Here is a 26,812-nt window from a genome sequence, read left to right on the forward strand (position 1 = left end):
CAAAAACACTTCTGAGAACACAATGTATTCAAGGCATCGAGCAGCAGAACCGATTTCTTGTACATTTGAAACAATAACCGTAGCAAGATTAGTTCTCTTCAGACAGTGCAGTTCATTTATCACCAGGGAGTCGCCCACAGAAACACAATGAAGTGGGAGAACAAGTCAGAAAGCCAGCAAGCTGCCTTCTCCAACCCTCAGAGGATCCCCACATACTGGCTGAACGCAGAATAAACTCAACTCTTGCCCTAATACACCCTCCATTAACAAGACACGCATTGTTTATCTCGCCAGTGAGAAGAATAGGCTGGAGATAAAGGGAGATCTATTCTGTTTTGGAACAACAAAGTCCTGGGACCTATTTTATGCTTTCCCTAATTGATTCAGAGGAGACTGGGGACAGGATCTTGGCATGCCACCCCATTGCAAGCAGGAGGCACTTCTCCAAGCAGGAGGTGTCTCTTGGTATTAACTGCAGCTGAAGGGAGAATATGTTTGCAAAGCAGCAGGACTGCAGAGCTAATCCCAGGTCTGAGTTCAAATCTGAGCAAGGGTTGCCAAACCCAGTCTTTTTTAATGCCCCGTGAGACTTCAGGATGATAATCAAGTGAGCTCAGCGTAATCTCTAGCCAGTGTGGAGCCACTGCTTTTATCTAGAAAGACAGTTTACACGAATGATCCACAAAATACCTCTCCATTTTCAGTGTATTATGGAGCTGGAGCACAGTGCTTCCCTCAGTGCCCATCAGCTGGCAGTCCTGGGCGAGAGGGACCTGCTTCGCTAGAAACCACTTCCGAAGCAACACAAGCTTCCAGGAGTGACTTGGAGCAACAAAACTCCCTTGTCCAAACTACTTCAGGTCAACCAGCAAAATATTAATAGCCGGAGTCAAACCTCCCCAGCCAGCTTTACACAGACAGACAGACAGACAGGGCAGGTTCTCCTGGTCCAGCCCCGAGTTACACACCGTCCTCTCCGACACCACACGCTTCCCGCTCGGATGAGTGATGGCAGATGCACAAGTGTTGGCAAGGCTGGGTGATATGGATCTGGAGATTGCTTCATCCAGGGCTGTCATGCAAGTTGCCTCCTGTAAAGAGTTCTCAGCCTTGGACTTCACGCAACAGTGTTGATCCAATAACAAAATCTTGGGATAACCACTGCGCTCCAAGGCTCATATTTAGGTCTCTTTGCCTAAAGACCTACTTGGATAAAGTCAAAAGATTTCACTTTTTGAGGAGGATGGTTATATTTGCTTGGATTTAACTGCCACTGCATTAATGGGTGCAGCTAAAATATATATCTATATATTATTATTATTTAAATTATATTCTGAGTATGGACTTGGCTCTTGCCAAGTGCCTATGATTCTATGATTAAGCAAACAGAGCTACATCTGACAGCAGCCATCAGCACTGCAGAAAAGGCATGAGGAGCAGCATAAATCCCCCTAGTGTGAATTCAGTTGGGGCACAGACACCAATCCCTGTTCAAAGCCTCCCATCTGAAACACAACAGCTTTCTCACCACAACCAGTATCAGAGAGGTTTGCAGACTCTGAGACCACTTGTACCTTTAAAATTCGGAAAGGCCAGCTTGGTCTTCATTAGATTTGAACTCAGCCTTTCCCTTTTATTGAGTTAATCAGCTGCATGTATATTCAAACTGGAGAAGTGGAGCACAATAAGGATGCTCTTTCCCAGATGGCTAAGGATAAACACAACAGAACTTTTGATCCACAGTATAAACAGCAGGATAGCACCAGCACATGGCAGTTGTGAGTTTGGCTCCATCCCAAAAAGCAAAGCAAGAAAATTCTGCTAAATCCAGCAAGTATAGCACCTCTGCTCCACAAGACATGAACAGTTTACATGCCTACTGCTACAGAGAGGACTGTGCTTGCTGACTCCTAGGAGACTTAGGTAAGCTGTACATACTCTTATGTCTGTGAAATAAATCCTGATACATTCATAAATATGAGCAAACAATAATAATGATGAAAAGGAAAGTGCTGCCAGGCAGCAAGGCTACAGCTACACCGAAACAAACAGCAGTATCTCAGCATTTTAATTCCAAACCCAAATCTGGACATGGGTGCCCCTCTAGCCCTTCGCTTTTCCTACCAAAAATGGTCTGATTCCAATCACTTCCATGGATCATATCAGAAGTGCATTTTTATTTCAAACCCTGAAACACTTTTGCTATAAAGAACCTGTTTGCATGCTTAGACACATGTTAAAAGCAGCCATGGCTCAGGACAAGCTGTGGCTTAAATCATTTTTGTCCCCTCACACTGACACCAGACACAAATCCTTAAAGATACTACAGCCATATCCATCCCCACACTTTCAAATGAGCTTATTGGCATTAAACCTTCCATCTGCATTTAGGCTCCTCTCTCACCTTCCCTTTTAATCTCTATCTTCTGCTGTATAATTATAATTTCAGTAAAGCCAACAACCATTGTAATTTCCATTGTAACACTTCCACTACAGAGGTGACCTCTGGTTTTCATTTATTTTTTTTAAACACAGCTCCTGCTGCATTCAAAGACAACGCCTTATAACTAACTGTAGCAGGGTGTGACTTGGTATCTGGGCCCTGCTGACCTTAAAAAAATTTTCTTAATCTGCCTGGTTCATGTTGTAAACTTGAAATCCCACAAGCATAAAAACTGCTTGGCAAAGCAATGCTTCCAGCCAGGCAGGCTCCATTTTCTTGGAGAGTGTTCCTGGTCACAGCTGGACATCTTGGCTGGAGAATGATCCTTTCCTGACCGGAAAACCTTATAGATGTTGCCTAAAAACAGGGAAGTACTCAGGGGCAAGAGGAGCTCCTTGATGTTCTCCTTTGACCATCAATGGCTGCATTAACATAACTTGATTTCCTGGGGTTCCTCCTGTGTCGCTGTCATTTAGCGCGGGTAGGCAAAGAGAGACCTGGGAAGAAACTCTGTTTTACTAAAGAAAGCAAAGAAAGGACATGAGAGATCACCTTGGACACACAGGTATATAAATATACCAAGAGAAACCAAGTCATAGCTGCCTCTGGAAAAAAGAGAAGATCAAGTTGGAAGCTCGAAGGGGAATTACTCTTAACAACGAAGTTTTGTTAAGCTCCGTTTTTTGGCACAAATACACTAAACAATATCATTTTGCAAACGCAAAATTCCCTGGCAGGGAGCACAACTTCATGTGAACTCCTGCCCAGACCATTCCTGAGGAAGGAGAACAGCAAAACCCCAGACTTGGATGTTTCAACAAAGACATGACCAGAAACACCCCCCCACCCCCCAGTCCAGCAGCGTGGCACGTGCAGCCCTGGCTTGCCCCCAACCCAGGGAGTTAAATCACCCTTCAAAGATTTTCAGGGCTCTGTCCTGTCACAAGGAGACACACAGCAGCTACAGGATGGGGTGAGATCCCAATATCCTGTGTGCAGGGTGTGTGATGGGTTTCCAAAGCTGCTGGCAGAGGAGCCTGCCTGGGCTCGCTGCCGGGGACTCTGAGGGAGCCAGCAGAGCAATGCAGGACCCTCTGCCCTGTTCAAACAACAAGGGATGCTGTTGGCAGAGTTACTCTGCAGGAGACACACACTGGGGAGCAGCGGGGTGAAAAAGGAGAAGTATGACCTCCAGTACTTGGCTTTTACTCTCAATCCCCCCTTTAAATTCACGGGAACACACAGTCGCCTCAACAAGCAACTTCACACAGCTCCCCTCGTATTCCACTGATATCAGTGGAGCCTGTCACACCTCACACACAAAACAAGTACAGAAGCCAAGTGAAAACACTGCTCGAGTAAAAGGCCTTGCAGAAACCCAACTGCTTCGTATTTCTGTAGTTATCCCTGGAGGCTGCCAAAATTCCCGTCCTGAGACCACGAAACTCCAGACACGCAAGCCAAAGTTCCCAAAGGGAGTTTCCACTATCTATGTGAGAGGGAGACATTTACTGCCTCAGTGCCAGCAGAATTTTCCTTCTGCCTCCAACCCTTGGTCTTCTGCCCACCAGTCTACTAAGCAACAGCTTAAAGAAGTTTATTCTGACATGTAACACCATCCTGTGTTCCCTCCCCCCCAAAAATATCAGATGCAAAAAAACCTTACTTTTCTGGGCTTAACTTTGTCTTGCAAGTCGTACTGGCCGATTCCCTTGTAACTTATTCCAAGCCACCACGGGATTCCTTGTTTATCCTGAAAAATGGATGTCCTTGTAAACCAAGAGCCACTTAAGAATTAGGCAATTCCAAGATTACAGCCCTTTTTGCTCCGTGACAAGTACGAGTAGGAACGGAACAAAGATTTTCTGGCAAACAAACTGATGTGAAGTGGATTGCTGGGGTGAATGCAGAAATTTTCTCCCCCTGCCTTCCCAGGCAGGGGCACAAAACCAGGTGGTGGCTGTGCAAAGTGGCCACAAAAGCAACAGTGCTGCTGAAACAACGGGGTGTCACCGGTTGCAGGAGTGGCTGTGAAGGGGGGAAGGATATGGGACAGAAAAAACTGTGGCCAATAACTGCATCCACTGAATTCAGGCATGGGCAGCCACAGATGGAGAGAACAGCACAAAACATCAGCTTCTCAGGTACCACAGTCATGGCCATGACTCAAAGTAAGGAGATATCATCTCTGCTGAGCTCTTCGGCACAAAACACTGTGGCCCAGGCTCTGCTCTACAAATGGGAATAAATGGTGTATTTCCATCACTCTCCAAAGGTATTTCGCAGCATTTCCCCACTCCAAGCATGCACCACTAATCACCTGCCACACAGAAATGAATTTTTTCCCCACTGTATTTTTTCTAATCTTGATTAATGTCTCTGGGGAAACTATTAACTGCTTTGGATCTCGAAGTGATATCCAGTTTAATTAAGGTGATAGGAATTTAGGTACTGATAGGATTACAGAAGGTTTTACAAAGATTCCTTTCTGTCTCCTATAGCACATAATGCTGCACTCTGGAAACAATTTTTAAAGTATACTGAATGGGGGAAAATTACAGAGGTTGAAAAATGTGAGCTTTAATACTGATAGAATAGTACTGAATCATCCAACTGCTCCTAAAGGAATGTAATCACACATAATAAGCACAGCAATCACATTATCTATAAGCAGTTACTGACCTTTACTCCATAGTAATGAACTCCATATGTTGGCAAAGCTTCTACCACTTTCATGTACCTGCAGATAGATTTATAGCATATCAGATGATTTTCTCTGGAGGGAGTAATATCTATTAACATATTTTTTTCACACATACGTCCAGGACACGTCATTTATCATTTGCATATTTTGAAGGCCTTAATAATTGAAGACCCATGTTTTCAGAAAAAAAACAATTAAGCAGCCTGGCTTGGGGAAAGATGGGATATTTTGGCCCAGCTAAAGCAAATGGAAAATCTCTCACACAACAGAACATTCAATATCTTATCAGAAGATCACAGAACTTAAAGTAAAAATTCTGAACTGAACAAGTGAGCCTTTTGGGAAATGTTGGCAGTAAAGATCTGCCTGTAATTATTCCATTATGGAGCTCTGGTTACAACGGACAGGCTCCAAATGAAAGTGTTGATGCCATTGTATGACTGTTTCATGAGGCAATTCAGACAAACACTGAACAGACTATTTTTCCCTTGTTCCTATTGAAAAAAGCCCTTGAAATATTGAGACAGTTACAGGCATTGAGGTATGTGAGGAAAAACTACAAGTTGTCTACACTGTGCAGCCATGAGCATTATCTCAAACATCTTGTAACACATTCTACTGCATTTCCTTGTGGAAGTACAGTAATATTAATGGTAAATGAAAATTACAATTCCACAGGCTCTGTGTGCATCTTGGAAGACCTTGGTTGTTTTAAAAACCAAAAGCTGAACACTGCAGAATTTTTTACAGGACTCAAGTAATACTCGCCCTTAAGAGTCTGATGGGAAAACTAATTGATAGCAAGCAGGGTTTGGAGCAGAGTCTTCCAATAGAGAAAGGTCCAAATTATTTCTTTTGTATTTGAGGTATATGAATGAGAACACATGCTGAAAGCGCAAGCCTGTGATATGGGAAACTTAAAAATTTAACTCTGAAATATAACTCAGTGAAAAAGAATCTGACAGACACAAATGGTATCATTTGCAGGCAGTAATGACCACAACAGCCTGCCTGGCCACCTCTCAACAAAAAAAGAAAAACAGAAGAAAAGTGAAAAGATAATCTTCACAAATTAACAAGTGTCATACTCACTGAACGATGGCTTGTCCTCTGGTCAGACCTTTAATTTGTGTATAATGCTCAATTACTCTGTCCTCACTGCAAAGCAAGCACAAAACCCAATTTAGAGGCTCAGTGACTTTGTTCATGTGATGGCATCTGTGGGAGCTCAGCCACCTGCTCAGCCAGCAGAGCAGTGTCCCTCTGTACACTCCTTGCTCTGGTTTACATTCTGCTTCTTACTGATTTCTTTCCCACCCTTCATTAGGCAGCACGGAGCTGCCTGGCTGATCCCACCGTTGCATCCTGCCTTCCAGACTAATTAAAGAATCGTTTCGGATCAGCCTGTTCTGCTGCAGATGCTGCTGCAGAATAATGGTGCTAATTGTATAAATTCATTTTAACGTTCTAAGGGACCCAAACTTCAAAGGCTGGTTAATGCTCCATATGTAAAGAAGAAGTTAAACCAGAACTGTTTTCATTCCAGTTGTATTTTTTTTTCCCCTGACATTTCATAGGTGAAAAAAACCACAGATTTGTCAGCAGTGACCTTTTTGTGTTTTTTTCTGTTATATATTTCAACACTTTGTTTTGGTGGAATGCAAAATAAAATATGCATTTATGTGTCAGACACTTGAAAGCAAAGAAAAAGCCAGCAGTATTCATTCTGAGAACAACAAATCATAAGCAAGCACTGGTATACTTGAAAATTTATCATGTACACATCAAGCCTAAAAAAATGAAACAAATGAGGGAGTTAAACTTGCACAAAGGGCATCAACTCCAAGGAAACAATATCATTGATTCATCCTAAATGCTGTGCTCCTCTACAGCAGGTTCAAGCCCCAAAATTGCATATGCCTTTCTGTTTCCAGCTTTTCTAAATTATTTTCTCCCCCTGTCCCGCTGAGAGGAACTGGGTGGGCATCTGGCAGCCAGCAAAGGTCACCTCACCACAGAGGCTTTGCTGTGTGACAGATGAAGATCAAGGTGCTCTCTGCAAACCCAGGCTTGGCTGGAGTTCAGATTTCAGCTCCTTCTAATGTATGGTCCCCACATATTCTGATCCAGCAGTTTCTAATCCAACAATTTAATTTGAACTTTCAAGGAGGAATTTGCATTGGACCTTGCATAATTTATAACCTTCTAAAAAACTGGAAATGCTTGAACACGAGCAATTAACTCCAAGTCCTGCATCACACAGGCTGAAAACTTTTTTAAAAGAGTTTGAAAAACTGTTTTAGAGTGATCTTGCCATTATCATTCATAGCAATGATTTACATTTTAAATTAAACATCTCACCAGTAAGCGAGTGATGGATGCTCCTGCAGCGTCTTGGTAGGAAAGACGGGCAGTGTCTTCAAGTCTTTTCTAGTGTTTTCATCACTAAAAAAAAAAAAAACAAACAACAAAAAATGGCACAGAGTCACTGCTGGTGAATCAGAGGAGGACTCATTAGTTTGGGCAGAAGGAAGGGCTGTATTTGCTGCCCAAGAACATGGCACGTTGCCCCATATCAGGCTGTCATAGCAACGTAACTCTATAGGCCCTCTCACATGACAGTGATGTATATGGTGTCATGCAGACTCCAGTTGTAACTCATTATACAGACACGTGATGCTCAGGCCACCATGGCGGGAGCACCATATCAATATTTATTTTGCACACCCTCACTCTATTTGCTGAGAGCAGAACGAGCCCTGAAACAGCTGCAGAAAGAAAACCTCTGCCCAAGAACAAGGCTTGTAGTGCTAATTTTTGCTCCGTCTTTATCTAAAACCCTACCTCTAGACAACAAATTTCATGAAGCTGCATGGTATTTGTCAAATCTCAGAGTTTAACTGTGATCTGATTCAAAACAGAGGGTTTCAGTTCATATCCTTTAAAATATTTTCACCGAAAATAGTTTTTCTGGGCTGCCCATCTTACAGAGAGTGCAAATATTTTGGACTCCAGGTCCAGGCTGGAACGAAATAAAGGGAAGGCTAAAGTACGTGAATGCAATTTATCACAAAGAAAAATCCCAGCAGAACACTTAAAAACCTGTTTACAGGCATCAGTAAAATGGTTAATATTTTCTCCTTGCACGCTCCATTAATTAATCAGCTGAAACCTGCACGCCTCATTTCGTCCAGGTTTCTGCGTGCCTTTGCAGCAGGGCCAGCAAGCACCAACACGACTCTTGTATGTAAAGAATGCACCAGCCACGTCCATCAGCATCGCCTCAGCTTCTGCATCCAGGCTTTCCTTGGAGGTGCTTTCCTGCTCCAGACCTCTGTCTTCAACAGATTCCACTATTAAGAGTTTTAACCTGAGCTACGTCCCCCCTCCTCCCTCAAAATCCACACCCTGAGCATCACTGCAGTGGACCAGAGCACTGAAACCTGCTCCGTGGGCACCGGAGGAGGCAACAAACCCCCGCCACGACTCCATCTCCCAGATGCCACATGGAAAGTGCTGGAGATGAAAGGTTTCTCTGTTCCCCTAATCGCTCTGCAAGCTTCTTCCCCAGCCCTGACAATGTGCCTCAGCCCTGAGTAAGAGGGACCACCTCTGGGGACAAGGAAACAGTTCAATCAACAGCCTATTTATTCTTCAACGTCTTTGATGAAGCTGCCAAGAAAGGGTCAATTAGCGCCGAGGAGTGCTGGTTGCTGCACTCTTCTGCCAGAAATATCCATTTTTCTTTGCAAGCTGGCCAGCACCCAAGTGCCACAAACGGGGACAGCTGGGTAGAAAATCAGGATCTCTCCTACCAGCGCTCAAATACAGCCAATGCTCACAAAAGCTGAGGGTTTTATTCATCCCTTACAAGCTCATTTTGACGGGATCAAAAGGCTGCAGGACATCTTGGCTTGCAGAGAGAAGGTAGATTACCAGGGTTTCATAGGGTCACACGAAAATGCAGTCACAGAGCACACTTTCCTGAGGCCTCGGAAACCAGAGTAAAAAATAAAAAATGCCCCAAACCAAAAAGCCAGGCCCTGAGCAACCTGGCCTGAACTCCCTGTTGGAGCAGGAGGTTCAGCCTGATGACTTCCTAAGGTCCCTTCCAGCTTCAGTCATAACCTCACAGGACAACTGATTATTAAAATACAAATTTCCTCCTATTTTTAAGCCTGACTCATCGCTGCAATGGCTGCTGTAGCAGACAGGGTTGGCAGGGAAATAGAGTGAAGTAGGAGAGGTTTTGAAAGAAAGCAATAACAAAATAGCTCATTCTGACCAAACAAAAGGGCTGTTCCTCTCAATATAGATTCTCAGCCTGCAGTATTCATAATCTGAGGGTTAATGCCTGGTCATTAAACCCTTATTTAGAAAGCTCATTGCAAGGGCTGAGGCAATAAGGAGGTTCATGCTGGGAAGCCAGGGCTGTGCTCTGGCAGAGGCAACTGGGATGGGGGGACAGGTGACTCCCCAGCTGTCACCACTATGGACGGGTGGAGAGGTCCCAAATTCTGCTTTGCCAGCCCTTATAGGGCCAGGAGTCCCCCCATCACCAAGACTCTGCAGAAATGCCACAAATCCTGGCAGCTGTGTCTACTATGCTCTGAAATGCCACCTTTTGCACCAGTTGTGGCCTCCAACAGTGCTACTTGCTTTCCTGTTTGTTTTTGAGCCTCTTGCCTCTCTGGATCTGGTTGAGTAGCAACTTCATCCTCGTCAATGCCAAAACAAGGGTCCCAGTTAAGCTTGAGTGACGAGCAGCAGCTCATCAATATGGAAACGTCTATCGCTGAATTTCAACAGAGGGCTGCACACCTGCCTCCTGACAAGGCTTGTGGGCTCTGAGCTGGGTCACACAGAGATCAAAGGGCTGTAAACCACGTCTGTGCCATGACAGGGGGCACATCCCTCCAGCACTGACCCAGAGCCACAGGCCCTGTTGCAGTCTGCCAGCAGGCAGAGTCCACAGAGCTGCGACAACTTACGGGAGAGTTGGATCTACTCTGTCTTCTGCCAACCTACAAACCCACCCAATTTCTTCCAACAGCAGAGAATACACTTATTTTATGAGGCAAAGTTGGCCCCTGGGGCTTGCCGTCCTGAAGGGACCCAACCTCACACCCTGAGGTTCAGACACACCATCCCACCCATGCACACCAGGAGGAGTCCATCTAAATGGACTTATAAGGTCTGAAAGTCTCTGAGAAGCCACATGAGGACTTTTGCCCAGCATAGTTGTAAAATCAAGCATGAAACAACCCTAGAAAAAATGTAAAAGACCTGGGAGAAACAGGGCACAGCTCCTTGCAGGCTGGATGCCTTCAGACAGTGCAGGCTGGCACAGCAGCAGCCTGGATCTGCTGACTGCACACCCAAGGATTAGCGTTTTGGATGATTCACGGCTTCAGGGATAATAAAAGCCTCAAATGGTCCCCCCTCCCCTTCCACAGAGTCCATTATCACTTCATCTGCACCAAGCACGTCTCCCCTTGACCTTCAGGATCACTTTCCCAAGCCCTTTGAGACCCAGCCGTTCCCCAGAGGGGACAACTCCAGATAGCAGGAGCGACGGTTTGAATTATTACCTGTTCCTGTTTGGTTTCACAACGACCACAAGACGATACAGCAATCTCAGGGCAGACAGCCCTGGCTCCAGATGTCCAACGATCCATGATATCTGCCAGCCAAACACACCAGTGTTGTATCTGGCATGTCCACAGTGGGTTCCCATCAGGAGGAGGACACGGCTGTCGGGACGGGGAGGCCCCCTTGCATTTAATCTGACCTCTGCTACAGAGGGGGTTTTCTTGACTGGTGATTCTTGGCATAATTTCAATACATAAACTTAAACAGCCCAGAGTCAACAGGACTGAACATTTTTTTGGCAAAAGGTTTGTTTATTCCCCAAGAGGGGAATATAGGAAACTCTCATCTCAAGTATTTTTCCACTATGGAGAAGAATTAAAGAAAACCGTCAGACAGATCCTTTCCTTCCTATTCCACCCTCCAAATGGGTGTTTTCTCTCTGGCAGATATGAAGCAGAACGTGAATCAATCTGGGCAACGCAACTGCAAATAATGCACCCTGCTCATCAGTGCCAGCTCTATGAAGAGGGAAGGCACTTTGACTCTAAAATATGCAATACTAATATTTAATCACGTAACATACTATCAATAGGAATTCCCACTTCCAACTCCTACCCTTAGCAGCAAACCTGGACCAATCCCACATGCTTCCTACAACCTGCTGACATTACAGTGACATTTTAGGTATTTTGCTAAACCCTTACCAGAAATCCATGAAGGAACCAAGCCAGGTTGTTGTGGCATGCTCTGCCTAAAGCACATCACTGAAAATTAAAAAAGACTTACATATTTACGGCCCCAGAAAGTGCATCTTGACAGCTTGTAATGGATTGATACAACACTCCCTGCTAGGCAAAGATTTACAGAACTGTGCTCATCAGGACCATTTGTCAATGAGTGCCCAGGCGTTTCCCTGTGCCCACTGTCAAAAACCAGCTCACGCCTGTTGCTAACGCAGGTAAGAGCTTAGATGGAGTAAGATGTGGTTAATGAGATTAACAAAACATGAAGAGCAAGTGGCACACCCAGCAGCAAAAGCAATATATTGGACTACAACATAGAAGCTTATCAGCCCACAGATTCTTTGTAAATATTAACAACTCCATGAGGACAGGACTTCAGACAACTTTTAACTGACTAAAGGGATGGCAGGTGTGTCTGCCCCTGCTGAATTGTGTTGATAACACTTCATAAAGTAAGAATTTATCACTGGGAATATATATATAGTGACTTTCCTCTATTCTTGATGCCTCTTGACCTCACATAAATACTTTCTCTTGTGTTGGTACAGGATCATTGGAATAAGTCACCCCTGGATCCTTCTGAATGTCATCATTTTATATTAAGTCAATTCTTGAAATAAATTTTAGGCATACCACAGATAGAATTTAGAGTGCCCTTACTTTTAGAAAATATCAACCAGCCTCTCAAGCTAACCTGAAAGTTATTTCATGGACACATAAATATCAACAAATACTTCTTAGAATTGCAGGTGAGATACAAGAAAATGTGGAGCTTCACAGCAAAAGTATGATACATTATTACCCTGCATCGTGAAGATGCTTCAAAACATTTCCATTAGGATTTTCCATCTTATTCCCTTCAAGATATTTAGAGCTAGAAAAATAAACACACTGAAACAGCACACAATCAGAGTAGACATTTGAAAGCTTGACAGTCAGGGGTTTCAGAGAGCTTGTCAGGTTACTCAGGTGATGTCAGTAACGGTCCTATTTCATGAAAATAACCACTGAATTCTGAATTGCAATTCTGCAACAGTACAAGAACATCCTGTGCTGCTGCTCACAACCCAGCCTGATCCTAAGGCGACTTTCCAAAGTGACCAGACTTAGAGAAGCATCACCAAAGTCTCTGAGGTGCTCCCGTTCCTTACATTCACAGATGAGAACCGGCAACACAGACCATCCTGCTGCAGCTGGACCGCTTCAGCAACAGGTGCCTTTTCCGTAGGCTTTGGGTTTGTTTTAAAATAAACAGAAGGGCAGAGCGTGGCAACCTCAGGCTCTCATGGAGGCCCGTCTGCCTTTCGAGGTGCCACAAGAAACAGGTGTGAGGAGGAAGCAGCAAGGCAATGGAGAGGAAAAATACGAGCAGGGTTAAAAGTGCAAGAGAAAAAAAACAGGGGAAGGAAGAGAGAGAGCAGGGGAGATACAGGGAAAGACGATGGATTTAGCAGCTTTTGAGTATGCCAGAGCAGCAGGATCTTGGCAGCAGAATTTTGAAATGTGCTCTCTGACAAATCCTCTTTTGTGATGAATGCCAGACGCTTCCCATCATTTCCCAGCCTTTCAGTTTATGGTCTGCTGGTACACTCAAGAAAGTTATTTTTCTATTGAAGGAAGACCAGGATGCGGAAAGGCCACGAACAAGGGGCTCCCCCTGGCACAGGACAGCCAGAGCCCGACCTTCCCCCACAGCCAGCAGGGAGCTTTGCTGGGGGCAGGGCTGCAGGGCCACTTGAGCACCAGATAGCAGCCGCCTGCTCTGAGAGGTATTTGAAGGAGCATTCTAAGAGCCTTCCAAACCCCATACGTGAAAAGGAACGTGATAAGCAGTACAGATGGCTTTTTCAACTCCAGCTTGTTGTACATGTATGCCGTGGCTGTGCTGTGGGTTCCCACACTGCGCTGCTGCACAACAGCTTTAGTTTCACAGCTCAAGAGGGACCTGCACCAAACATGAAGCGTGGTAGGGACTGGCCAACCATTCCCCACACGTGGACCACAGACTTGGAGTCCAAGGCCTGACCTCCAGCTCCAGCTTTGCACCTTGAGATTAATTTCTCTGCTTCCTGAGCACAGTCTGACTGTCGAGAAGAGAAGCAACAGTGTCTACTGATCTCCCAGGGTTTGGTGACCCCAAATGTTGGCTTTTGGAAGATGGACCAAGAGCACCAAGGAAAATGTAACATTTCTCATATCAGCTATATCCCCACATCTCTCTATCTGAGGACATGGTGACCAGACAAATGGGAACATGAGCTGCTCCCAGAGCCACCTCTGCAGATGAGGCACTGTTGGAATTTCCACTTTGAAGACAAGGAACAGGGTGCTGAGGAAGCAGCTCTCCATGGCTAGAGAAAATCTGCAACCTGAAGCTGCCCTAAATCCTCAGATCTTCTTTTACAGCTCTTGATGTGAAATACGAATATTCTGAAGACAAACCTTTTTGCTCCATGAACCTACCACCTACAATTGGTGATGGCTCACATCCCATATACCTGGTATATGTTTAAAGGGCTGCTTGGCCATACCCACAGCACACGTTAGCAGTGCTTCCCCAACACACCAGACAGAAGCAGAATGGCTCTGCTTTACCTGGGGATTTACTGCCAAGCAAAAGATGGATATTCACAGTTGATACAACGCTTGAAGGATCCCAAACCCTTCCTCGCAACAACAGACTGTTATTTCTAACACCCACACTTTCTTCCTGTTCACACAAAAGTCAGCTTAGCCATATTAGTTGTGGGTTTTTAGCATGTCTGAGTACAGCAGCGAAGTTTAAAGCTTGTTATCACAGCCCAACGTGCTGATACAGAGATACATGGAACCACAAGAAAAATAAAGTATCCAAATAACGATAAAGACCTGACAAAACTGCAAAAGCAAAAAAGCTGAGGTTGAAAAGCTGTCATTCCATTTCCTCAAAACACAAAATACACCTCACACGACAGATCTCAACACCCATGAGAAGGAAAAGCAAAAGATTTATTTTTGCTTTACTAAAGTGAGGATGTTGTTAGGAGTCAGACCAGAGCCCAAAGTCCTGCTCACAGCCGATGGTGCAAGACTGGGGAAACTCCCTGTAGACCTGACAAAGTTTTTCAGATATTCAACAAAAAGAAAGGCAATATAATGCATAAACCATGAAATGTGATTTTTACAGTAGGAAAAGGCAATGTGTTTTAATGCTGAATCTGTACTTGAGGGAAGGGGAGAGCATCTTTTACCTACAGCTGTGGGTGCCATGATGCTACTCCAAGCCTAACAGCTCTGACAACTTGTCCCCTGTGTGGGAGACAACTTTGGGGACAATGAATTTCTTGGCACCATGCTTGACTTGCCTCTCATCTGTTTTGGATGCAAAGCACACACTAAAGACCTCTTTAGGTGGGTGGGTTGTACTCACCATAGCACTGCTGTCTGAGTTAAAAGTAACTTGGAAAAAAAAAGAAAAACCAAAGAAAAGAAAAGAAAGTACTGTGGAGAGACAATTAAAGTGGACAAAACACAACAATCCATTTGCTGGCCCTCAGGAATCTGTATGAACATCATGCATATGAAACAAAAAATTACTGCTCCTTACTGAACTGCCATAATTATGTGTGAATATTAACAGTTACATTGCTATATAGAAGCAGTAAATCCCATGAGATCATATTATTAAATTACTGGAAACATCTTTTTTTTTCCTCTTCATCTAATCCTTTTTGCTCATTTCACCCAGAGTGCTTCCACCTAATTAATCTGCTACATAATAAGCATTCTATACGAATTCCTTGAGAGCCCTTACAGCACTGCTTTAAAATAGGGAATTGTAAAAAACCCATTAAAATTACATCATTGCAGAGACTATACACACTAGTCTGCCATGAATTGGATGAATCTAAAGTAGCACCAGTGGAAAAAAGCCTCTTGCTGTTAAAAATCTATCAAAAAAATGGGGTCTTAAGTACTTTTTTTTTTGTAATTACACTTGGTTTACATGGTGAATTTCCACTTTTTATTGAAAAATAAAACACCAGGAGAAAACAATGTTTTCGTCTCAGAATTGCTGCCTCAGTGCTCTGGGAGATGGAGCTCAGCAGATCCCTGCCTGGCTCCCCTCTGCCTGTGGCCTTCCCTCAGCTCCCATTCCTCATGGCACACCAGGGGCATATAACCCCAAAACCAAACTGCAGGAAAGCAAGATTTGCATGCTTTTAGAGAAAAATCACTGCAATCTTCGACCAGCTTTCTTTGAAGAGGGTATAAAATTCAATTAAGCAGAGAGCTCTTTGGGAAAGTGGGTATTTGATACCTGTAAGTAGGGGAATCATCACGATTGCATGAAATAAGATATCAAACATGACTTTCCCTAAACTTGCTCATTTACTACCTTGGTTCATCAGATGATCCCAAATAAAGTGAAATAAATAATCAACCCCCTCAACAAACAGGTTTTAAGTTAGTAGATCTTGGTTATCTTGCCTCAAATTATCCGTTTATTGAAAAAGAGGGAGCCAAGGAAAGCACATAGCTGGGTTTGACTGAGACAGAGTTAATGGTTCAGAGAGTGCCTCGCAAGGTATTTAAAGAAAAAATGTTCAGAGTCGAAGCTGAAAGGCAGAACACACAATGACTCACTTGGCAAACAAGGCTGAGGAGCACAAGGGGCACCACGGCAGCGCCAGTGCCCGGCACTGATTTACAGCCAGGCAGACACAGCCCACGGGGAGCTGGGGTCCTGCTGGGAAAAGACTTCCAGGGTATCAGTGCATGGGCATTTAAAAAGTACACCTGGCATGGAAAAGAAAACAAAAAATTGAACTACAGTGCTGCCTATGACAGGTACCAGATGGATGCCCTGAGAGTGAGTCCCCTGGTGACCCACCACCTCTTTTGTATCTGCCACTGATCCAGGTGTAAGGAAATCCCTGGGGGCTGAAAGAGGTACCCAGACTGGGCTCCCATCTTTGGATGCTGCATGAGACCAACATGGATGTCCCCTGGTAACTGATCCCCAATCCCAATGGCCCTGGAAAGGATCTTCCAGTGAACAGTTCACAACAGGTCTCCTTCCCCAACAGGAAAGAGTAGCCTAAAGGAGCAGGAGGGTTTGTGCTGGGGACACACGCTGTGCCCATTCCAGGGCTGTCCTTAGGCCAGCTCCAGCCTGGCTCCACAGCCTGAGCTCCTCTTGGTGGCTGCACCCACGACATGGGCTCCACTCCTGCCACACAGACCCACCCTGAGCCCTGAGACCTCTCCAGGATGCCAACCTGAGAGAGGAGAGTAGGAATGACCAGGAGATTTGGTCCAAACTTGTCTTCCTGCTCCAGCTCCAGTCCTGGACATGGCCACACCTGGAGTTTTGGTCACATGAACCTGGTGAGATTTCCAAAAACAGGCTGGACAAGCTGCCTCCAACAAATCTCAGGTGTGTCCTGTCCCTGAAGGTACCTTAATCTTGGGGTTAGCAGTAGAGTGAGCAGGTGCTTTGCTATCAGACAATTATTAACTTCTTTCCAACAGCTATTTTCTAGCACTGCCCACATTATCGTTTCTACATTCTTCTCTACCAAGAGATTTTCCAGTTTGTCTGGCAGAACAGTAAACTTCCCAAGAAAACAATACCCAAAAATCTAACAGTGAGCACTCACTCTTAATTAGGAGAAAACTGTTAATATGGGCTTTCTGCACCTAGACCAAGAACTTCATTTCTCCTCAGCAGAATTTTTAAATTCAGGGGTTTCTGAACCAATTACTCCACAGCCTCAGTTGCAGGGCTATCTCTCACACCAACCTTTTCCTTTTACAAACTGCCTTTATCACCCACATAACGATAAACCCCGGTGCCTCGCACATGTCAGCTATCAGGAATTCATTATTTTGTCTGTGTTATGTTATACCAGTCGGGAGTTATCTTTGCAGCCCACAGGCCAGAACCAAAATCAAATGCGTCAGCTATTTAAAGAAAATAGAAGCCCTCCTCCAGCAATTTAATTAACTTTCAGGGAGCATGGCTGGGTTTCAGTCCTGGAAATAGTACTGGGGAAAATACAGTCCAGGATTATCAGTCAGGCAATAAACTTTTTTTTTTTTAAAGTTACTTTCCTTATATAGTCCCTGTAGCTAATCTGAGTTTAATAAATGTTTTTCCAATGTTAGGAGGACGGCATTTAGAACTTCTCAGTTATAAACTTTTTCATCAAGCTACAAAGGAAAATAACACTCTATACTATTGTACAGCATTTTTGAGAGTAGGTGCTTAGTCTGTAAATTAAATACATCTAAATCATTTACTTCCCAAGGAGGCAAGACTTTATATGTTGCAAATTTACACGATGAATAATTAACAGATTGCCAAGACATTAAGGTTTTTTTTAAACTTAAATAAAATTCCTATCATGAACAGAACATGGACTTTTTTCCCCCAAAACTGAGCCATGCCAGAAGTTGTAACTTGAATCACATTCTCTTTTTTAAACCCTTGCATAGAGTTTAAAAGCCAAGATTTTGTAAAACCAGGCTTGCAGATTTTTCTGTTTCATTTGTCAATGGGAGAGTGGAGGAGTGCAATTAACTCAGAGTTTCAAAACTCCAATCAATGACTAATACTTGCTCAGGGTTCGTATTGCAGGAGCTGGACAAAAAGTTCTGGGAACTCAGCTGAGAAGCAGTCAACTGGAAGCCATGAGTCGTGAAAACCAAACACCAGCAAGCATTACATCCTTCCTCTTGAGCAAAGCGTGCCCAGCACTGCACAGGAAAGCAGAGGGGCAGGAATCTGGAGCATCCCAGCCTTGCTGGGAACAGCAGAGCTGCAGGACCCTGTGGAGGAACCATCCTGCCCCTGGCAGCTCTGACACTGTCCCATGTAAGGGGGAGAGGAATGGCTCACTGAGCTCTTCATCACACACAGCAGGGAATTATCTTGGCTGGGATCACCAGTTGGGTAAACAGGAAAAGGAAACGGGCACATGGTGAGCTACACCAACCATGGTCCACTGCCACCTTTATTCCTCATTCCTCCTGCATCCTGAAGCCACTCCAGGCTGCCTCTGAGAATCCAGAGTTGCCCAAAGCAGGCACATGTGCATGGACATGCTGTGGGTACAATTTTAAAGTACATATTTAAGTTTTATCAAGGTGTCTTAAAAACCAGAGTCCTCTCAAAGTGGGACTGGGGTTGCTTGTCTTACATAAAGCCTCTCTCCAAATAATAATGCACAAACTAAATGGTTCTTTAAGGTCCCTTCCAACCCAATCCATTTTATGATACTATGAAACCCCTGTCCTGTGACAGCACAACTTGGGACCTCAGGGTCCTACTGCAAACTACCTGCAAGGGCCAAACCCCAAAGACCCTGATACTTCCATGCTATCAGTGGTACCAGACTGCAAAGTCCCTCAAGTGACCTTTCTGGTGTAGAAATTGAAAGTTTTTACTTTCTCCAAGTGCCCACGTGTCAGAGTTGCTCAGTGAAAATAAACAGATTTCCAAAGAATGCACTCACCCACTCAGCTCAGGCCAGGGGAGGGTGTTTCTCAGGGGGTTGCTGCTCCCTGCCATCAAGGTGTTATCTGAGAATTTGAGCAGTGGATTGGGAAAGGGGTTCCTGCAGAACCACAGGAGTGTGAAGCATTTGGGCCCTACTACTGAGCTGCCAGTCAGTGGTTATGCCACATGGTGACCCCACCATGGGACATGTCCCCATGGAAAAGCTCCCTGTGGAACATGTCAAAAATCAGCCAGGCACAGATCCCCAGCATTGCCTGGACTGCTCCAACCCTCGCTCCCAGAAAGCTAATCTCTAGGACTTCAGGCAATTCCTGTATCTACCCACATTCATCCAGCACTAATCCAATACAAAAAAAAAAATTAACCTGTGCGTTCTCACGTAAGCAAAAATGGTGCAAGAGCCACATTCCAGAAGGTGATTCAAAGCAGAATGGACAAATGACAGCGAACAGAGAACACGCCAAACCCAAGGAACTGCAAAGGGAGGCAAATCACACTGCACAGGAGCACCACTGCAAGGACACAGTGTTTGAGCTACAGCAAGTTGGGCAGTGGAGGCCAGTCCTTCGGTATCGCCGTGAAGATATGCTGGTAATTAAGCTAGTGCTTTATCAGCGCTGGCCCAAAGGACCACTTGTGATATGTGGCATGGAATTCCTTCGCTTCTGGCGTGCTCACTGGGCCTGGGACAGCTGGCCATGCTCATTTGCTACAGGGGCATAACATATGCTCCGTTTAACAGAGGAAACAATTGCTGCAGCTATTTTCATGCAACTCCTAGGGGAAGAGCTGCGCTTGGAAATCACTCTCGTAGCCGAGTGTTCTTCCCTCCAATTTTCCTTAAATACTTCTGAAGGCAACCACAGGCAATCCACTCCTTCCAAGCACGCAAAACAACCACAGACGCAGCTCTTGGGCACGTGAAGCCCCACGTACAAACCTATTTATGGCAAATGATAACGAGTCAGCGCTAAGTTTAAACCACATCAGGGAGGTTTTCACCGCAAAGGTAGTTTTTAACCTTAATCCCTTTTCCTGATTATCAAGAGCACATGCCACCAGCTGCTACAGCTTAACAAATTACTTCTTGTAGAGTCAGCAGGGGTTTTCTGGCTATCTGTGCCTAAACTGAGCTAAGCTTAGGGTGTCTTTGGGTGTCCCCTGTGAGATCAGGCAGGATAAGGGGTTTTTCTAGAGAAAAACGCAGCACACTGAAGGTACAAGCAATACAGTGTGGGTCTACAGCATGCACAGGAACAGAAATGGTCTGCACTGCTGGCCCACCCAACCAGTCCTAGTCCCAAGGACGTCTTTTCCTCCCTGCAGGTGTGACAGCACACCAACAAAAACAAGGAGGAGGTTTGATGGACTTCACAGACTGCATCCTTCAGCAGAGAAGGGACTGGCCTTCGGAGAGAAGGGGTCTTGGGCAGCAGCGCTGGCACTTAATTGACAGCTGCACACTGAGGGGAAAGCAGAGTATGTCACTTTGGCAGTCAGACGTGACTTGCTCCCTGCATTTGAGCAGACAGCTCTTTACTGAGCGCCTTCATGGCTCTCTGAAGCTGTTGTAGTTAAAGTGTGAAACACACCTCTCTTTCCATATGGAAACTCAGCAAGTAGTAAAATATTAACGTGACCAAAGCCAACCTTCTGATCTCTATTTGCTCAGTGAGCTGTTTCTAATGGAAGGTCTTTCCCCCTGGCTCCAACAGGTCCGACTGTGACCCCACTTCCCCCCCGCAGCCCCTTATCACAATCAGTGCAGGGTAAGAAGCACCTCCACGGGGAAGCCCAGTCTGATGATGCAGCTTCAGACAGCTCAAGCCCAGCACATGAGGCACAACACAACTGTTGGGTCAAGTGTGAGGAGGTGGAGCCCCGGGGCAGCTGCAGGAGAACACGGCTCATTGATCCCGGTGTGGGCAGCTGACGGGGCCCTCGTCCCTGCACGTGCTGCCACTGCACGGGCAGGGCTGTGGGCAAGGTCACCCAGATGGACCCAAACCACAGTTCTGCAGAAGCAACAGGCAAAAGTTTGCTTCGCAAAAGTTTTGCAAAGCACAGGCTTTCTGGCAAAGAAGTGTGGGAGCTTCCCCCTTCTTCCACTTCAGCACCCACACTTGGGAGGGGAGCAAAGCGTGATGGCCTGAAACACTGTTTTGACTCAGAGCTTGCTCACAAAAGGCATTACTCACCCTGCAGACTCAGATTTTATCCAGCCCAGCAGCACATTTCACTTTCTTCAGGCACTGCTCACAGCTGGACTTTACCCCCATTTGTGATTGTTTGCAATACAATGCCAACACAGAAAAACACATCCATCAAGCACACCAGTATTAGAAAGGAAAATGTTATTACCTGGAATAGTCCCCTTTAGCTTCCTACAATTGAAAAACAGTGACAGAATTAAAACATGATCTCTTCAAAAGCCCTCGATTTTCCCAGCATTGTTCACTTCCCCACTCCCACAGCTCTGCAGCCAGATCCTGACCCCCGTCAGTCAGACTCCCTGCAAAACACGGAGCCTGCCTGCATGTGTTCAAGAGCTGAACTTGGCCCCTTTTAAGCTTCCAGCTGTAGATAATCCACCTACAGCGTAAATAAAACTGCTTCCAAAACGGGGATGAATTTCACATTGCAAATCAAATGTCGCTTTTACTGCACAAAAAGTGAAATACAATTCTCTCCCCCGGCCGACCACATCCAGCCAGAGGTCGGCTGTACAGGCAGGTCAGCAGTTGGGAGGAATTGTGCTCACTCGAGATGAAAACAACCGTTCAGGCAGATCAAGCCACTGCAGCTTTGCTGTGGCACTTTGTCAGTGAGAATGCACCGGGGGAAAATACCCTCAGTATTTTGAAGGCAGAATTTTATTCCACAGAAAGCAGTAAATAATCAGAGTTTAAGTCTGCGTACAACGAAACTTGATTAACGAGAGGGAAAACTGACACTGTATATTTCAACATAACAGAGGTATCAAAACCATATGCTCTGAAAGGAAGATTCACAGGCATAATGTAGCAGATTTAGCTATAGCAATTACTCTTTTCTTCCCAGATCTCTGGAATGTATTTAAATTAGAATAAGTGATAAATTGAATGGAAACCTGCCCAAATAAACGAGTTCCCTTGCTGAGTTCTTCCTCTTTCAATGTAAAATTCCTCAGATAAATATTTCTCTCACTTGCCTACGAGAAAAAAACAACTCCCAAGTATTCCAGCTTTCCCCCCACAGCCGCAGAGGCCATAAACAACCCTGCGGGGTCTCGTCCGTATAGAGAGAGGGGGGGAAAAACAAGGCAGGAGAAACGCGCTGATGCAAAGGCAGCCCGAGGGAGCGGTCCAGGGGCAGAGACACTCACCTGCAGCACCAGGGCGGCCAACTTGAAGACGGTCTCGCTCTCCACTTCGATCTGCCCCTGTGCAGAGAGAGCAGAGCGTGAGCCGGGAGCGCCCGCACCGCCCCGGGGAGGGAGCAGGGGAGGAGGGGGCACCGCGGAGGCGGTGCCGGCTTTCGGTGCCAGACCGGCCCCGGCACGGCCGCTCCCCTCCCCGGGTCCCCTCCGCTACCACCGCGCACAGCCCGTCCTCCCCAGCCCTGCCCTGCCCTCCGCGTGTTTGCTTTACACATCTTGCTCTCACTGCACTTCGCCGGATGCTGCTCCGTGTTGCTGCATCCGACCTCGGCAGGGACTCGGTCCCGCACACTGCCAACCCCTGCCACGCAGCAACGAAGGTATTTTAATGGCTCGAAGTATACACACCCGCCTCAGGGCAAGGTCCACCGTTCACAAAATCACAGAACGGTTTTGGGAGGGACCTTAAAAGCTCATCTTGTTCCAACTCCCCCCGATATGGGCAGGGACACCAGGTTGCTCAAAGCCCCGCCCAGCCTGGCCTTGGACACTTCCAGGGATGGGACATGGCAGATAAATGGTTGGATGGCAGCCAGAAGCACATATCAGCTTGACAGGTATGAGTATTTGACAAGATCTGAACTCCTGACTTGGTCTAGAAGAAAAGGCACTTCCCAACTCAATGCTCTCCAAATCGTGGCAGCTGGGCTTGGGTGCAGTGCAGCTATCCAGTGTGACAGCCATGTCCCAGCCAAGAGAACACCAAGAAACTCCATCCATTTCTTAGTAAAGAGTTTTATTGCTTATAGTTTTAGGACAATTCATTTTTTTTGTTGTGATGGTGGTACACAGCCCTCCGATGCTGACTAAGCATAACTAAGCTTCCTTTGCCCCACTCAGTCTGGATCTGACAGCCTTCAGTTCTTCCAAGTCCACTGGAGTTGTAAAGCAATGTTCCAGCATGGACCCTCATGCTGGAAATCTCCTGTGCCTTGACCCTGCTCCAAAACCAGTCCTGCCCTGACAGCACCATGCACTCAATAGCACCAGAAGTGCCAAAACATCAAAACTACACAAGGATCCTTTTATTTTTAACTGCTTGCAAGCTTAAGTGCAAGCTTTCAAACTTAGTTTCTTACCAGCAAAAACCCAGGTGCTGGTTCTATTCTGGGACCAGCAATAACACTGGAAGGGTAAAGGAGATGCACTGATAGTAGGACTTGGGTTGTCAAAGCCACCCTTTACACTCCTACATCCTGCCAATGGTGTGTGAAGAACAAAACTGACCCCACAAACACAGATTTTTCTTATTGACCTTCTGCAAGTGAAGATAGTGGTCATGATGCCTGTCTCCTGTCACTGAGATCCCAACACATCCTTTGTCCCCAGGATCTGTTTGCTGTATGAGGAGACAAAGCAGACTGAAAGCTGAAATAATGCCAAAACCAGGGGAGCAGGAAGATCTACAGAATTACATACAGATACACGAAATGACATCTCGAAATATATTAGGGCACATCTGGAGCTGAGCTAATTTACCACAGCTGCAGGTCTGGCCCACAGAGACTAAATTCAAGAGTGAACAAACAAATAATTCAATTTTCATGGAAAGGAAGTTTTTTTGCCAGCTTTGTCAATAAAACATTCCAGCAGCAGTACTCCCCCAGGCTTCTCTGACAGGCAGACCAAGAGCAATTTCCCCTTCCCAACAGGTGTGGCAACAGCTATGCAGGAGTAGCCTCCAAAGCATTCCCAGACATACTGTATTAGAAGAAGAGGAGGGGCACATCACAAGTTAAGAGAAAAAGAAATAGCTTGAAGTTCATCCTTCCTTCAGATCTCTTTCATGTTGATGCTTAAGAAAAGAGGCAAGATCTCTTCATGTAGGTGCAATTTTAAGGCACTTTGCTACTTCCAGGTCTGTATCAGGTTAGTCTTTGTCATGCACATCTGAGCTGGCTTTTTTAAAGCTTCTCCTCAAACAGCCTCTGAAGCCAACTATGGTGGGGGGAGGATTACAGGAGATCAGGTCATCCAGGCACTGCATGCTCCTGCACCAGCAGGCAGGGAACTCAGACATGAGAAAATGCCATCACAGGGAACCTCAGCTCAGCAGGAAAGATGAGATCTGGCTCAGTAAAGCTGTCTGTGGAACCACAAAATCAGGGAAAACAGGGCCAGAAGGGACCTTAAAAGCTGATCAAGACCATCTCCCTGCCCCAAGGCAGAATCAGCTACATGTGGCTCATCACCTTCTAAACCTACAAGAAACTCAAGGAGATTTAAGTCTCCAAAGCCCTCTCCGATTTGTTGCTGGTTCCCAGATAAACTCGGCAGCACTCGATGAGCTGCTGCAGCAGCGAGTCCCTGCTGACCCATAGCAATAGCTCCTGCTGGCCTTACTGGGGTGTTTGGGACTTAATAACCAAGCACCTCCTTACTTTTCATCTTCAAAGCACCTCACAGCCATTATCTAATTAGCAGTGGTAATTACGAGGCTGCTCTTTACTCGTTCCTAGATACCAGGGTTAAGAAACTCTGGTCACTTCACTGGCTGCTATGGCATTGCTACAAGTGTTCACAGTGATCCCACAAACCACTTCATACAGGGTTTTAGGAGACCAAAGGGAGGCTGAAGGGGGACTGACTTCTCCAGGTGACGAAGTTTCAATCTTTGCTTTCAGAGTGAGGGATTTGTTGTGCCAAAGCAGTTTTGAATACATTTGCTTAGAAGCTGTAGAGGAGTGAACAGGTAAGTGGGTCTTCCCTAATGTGACCTCTTTCAAGGATGCTGCAGGTGTCTCGACCAAGCAAAGGGGACAAGCAGGATGCCCCAGGTGCCAGGCTGCCACCATGTCTCTCCAGCTGTGCAAACCTCAGAACTGGGTGGACCAGCTCTAATTGTTATCCTGTATCACCGTGGCTGGAGACTGGAGCCACTGTGAGTGAGGCTCAGTGCCAAAAATAACCCCAAAGAGCAACAAGAACACCCACCCTTTGAAGGGGCTAAAAATCACAGAAGAAAGGATGCAGGGAGGTGAAGGGACTGTCCTGAAGTCCCACAGTAGCTAAGTAGCAGAGCAAGGATTTGAAGCAAAGGATCCAAAGCGCAGCTCAGCCTTTATCTGACAGACTAATGCTCTACAAGTGACAGTCTCTTGGACAATTCCCTCTGAGCCTGGAATTATTTTTCATCATAACATAACGTTATTTGCCATCTGGCTCCCCAATTGGCCATTGCTCTAATGTAATCCAGCCCTGCCCTGGGCTCTCACGGAGTTTGGACAGCCCTTGGCTTGACACAAATCCATGCAGCTATACGTGTCACTCTGGAGTGCAGGACCATGACTCTTCCCACTCAGGCAATATTTTGATTTTATAATCACCCTCCAGCCTGGAGGCTGGCAGATGGGGGTTTCTGTTTTAGTATCGCTTTATCAGCAAGGTCAGATTTCAAAAATAGATGAGGAAAACGGTTGTAAGAAGATTCATTTGCAATCCCTGCAATCACCAGGGTAATTCAAGCAGAGACTTCAGTGAGCAAGTGGGGGGCCCTGAGAGCCAGGGCAGTGAGTGCTCCCATGGCTGTGTGTCAAGACTGAAGATGGAAGGTTTTCCTAGATTTATCCCAAGTGGGAACAAGGTCACTAGCACGAGGTTAAGTAGATGCATGTAATTCAGATAATGGAACCTGACTCTTCTACATTTGAGATGTAAATAAGTTTAAACAGACTAGCGGGTGCAGCTCCAGGGAGGGGATGAAACTGATATTTTTCAATTAGAGTTTGCACAGGGACCAATCATTTTAACCAGCGAGACAGATTCAGCCCCCCGTGTAGCTCCTCCAAAAAGCCACTGGCTTATCTAAACACTGCATTTGGTCCAGCAGATTCAGGTGGTGGCTTTTGTCATGCTGACAAACAGCAGAGTAATAAAAGGTTGTAGCAGGTGTCCAAACTGGGTGGCAATTACTGTAGAGCAGGAGTAGGTCACTATCTCAGCAGCTGATAAAGACCAACTCGCCCTCCTGTGCCCACGGGCAGAATTTAGTCCCCAGTTCAGAGAGGAGCTCAAGTCTTTTGCTGCACAGACACAGACTCAGAATGTGATAAAAATCACAAGCTTGGTCATGAATAGAGCAGTGAACCCTCATTACACACAGCAACAACACTAGAATTTACTGCCATAGAGATACAAGTCTGAAATCCTGATGAAAACTCAGATCAAGAGTGATGATAGTCAGATGAGCATTAACTCTGCTAAGCAAATCTTTAGGCTTTAAACTCAGATTAAAGCAGATTTAAAAAAAATAAGCAACACACAGGAACTGTCAACTTTAACTCTTTACAGCCAGAGCAAGAAGTGAAAGTGGATGTGGTTTATTCAGACCACACATAACCTCCACAGGTTAAAAGACTGACAACAAAAACATTTCACAGGAAGATTTGAGAACTGAGATACCAACGCA

At 45.6% G+C, this 26,812-nt stretch overlaps 1 protein-coding gene across 3 annotated transcripts in view; it reads right to left on the bottom strand.

Moving 5' to 3' along the window:
- The window catches only part of FRMD4B (FERM domain containing 4B), an 82,398-nt gene that overhangs the window by 19,619 nt on the left and 35,967 nt on the right, over positions 1 to 26,812 (bottom strand). For 2 of the 3 annotated variants that reach the window (XM_027700599.1, XM_027700600.1), the window contains exons 6-11: positions 22,351 to 22,407; positions 21,348 to 21,370; positions 7,509 to 7,592; positions 6,240 to 6,305; positions 5,126 to 5,183; positions 4,110 to 4,196 (exon numbers count right to left, since the gene is read on the bottom strand). In XM_027700599.1, the coding sequence (XP_027556400.1) occupies positions 4,110 to 4,196; positions 5,126 to 5,183; positions 6,240 to 6,305; positions 7,509 to 7,592; positions 21,348 to 21,370; positions 22,351 to 22,407 (375 nt within the window). The remainder of the gene's footprint in view (positions 1 to 4,109; positions 4,197 to 5,125; positions 5,184 to 6,239; positions 6,306 to 7,508; positions 7,593 to 21,347; positions 21,371 to 22,350; positions 22,408 to 26,812) is intronic. The other variant, XM_027700601.1, reaches the window with a different exon arrangement.

The sequence above is a fragment of the Neopelma chrysocephalum genome, unplaced genomic scaffold, assembly GCF_003984885.1.
Source record: "Neopelma chrysocephalum unplaced genomic scaffold, ASM398488v2 Primary Assembly neopelma1_147, whole genome shotgun sequence".
NCBI lineage: Eukaryota > Metazoa > Chordata > Aves > Passeriformes > Pipridae > Neopelma > Neopelma chrysocephalum.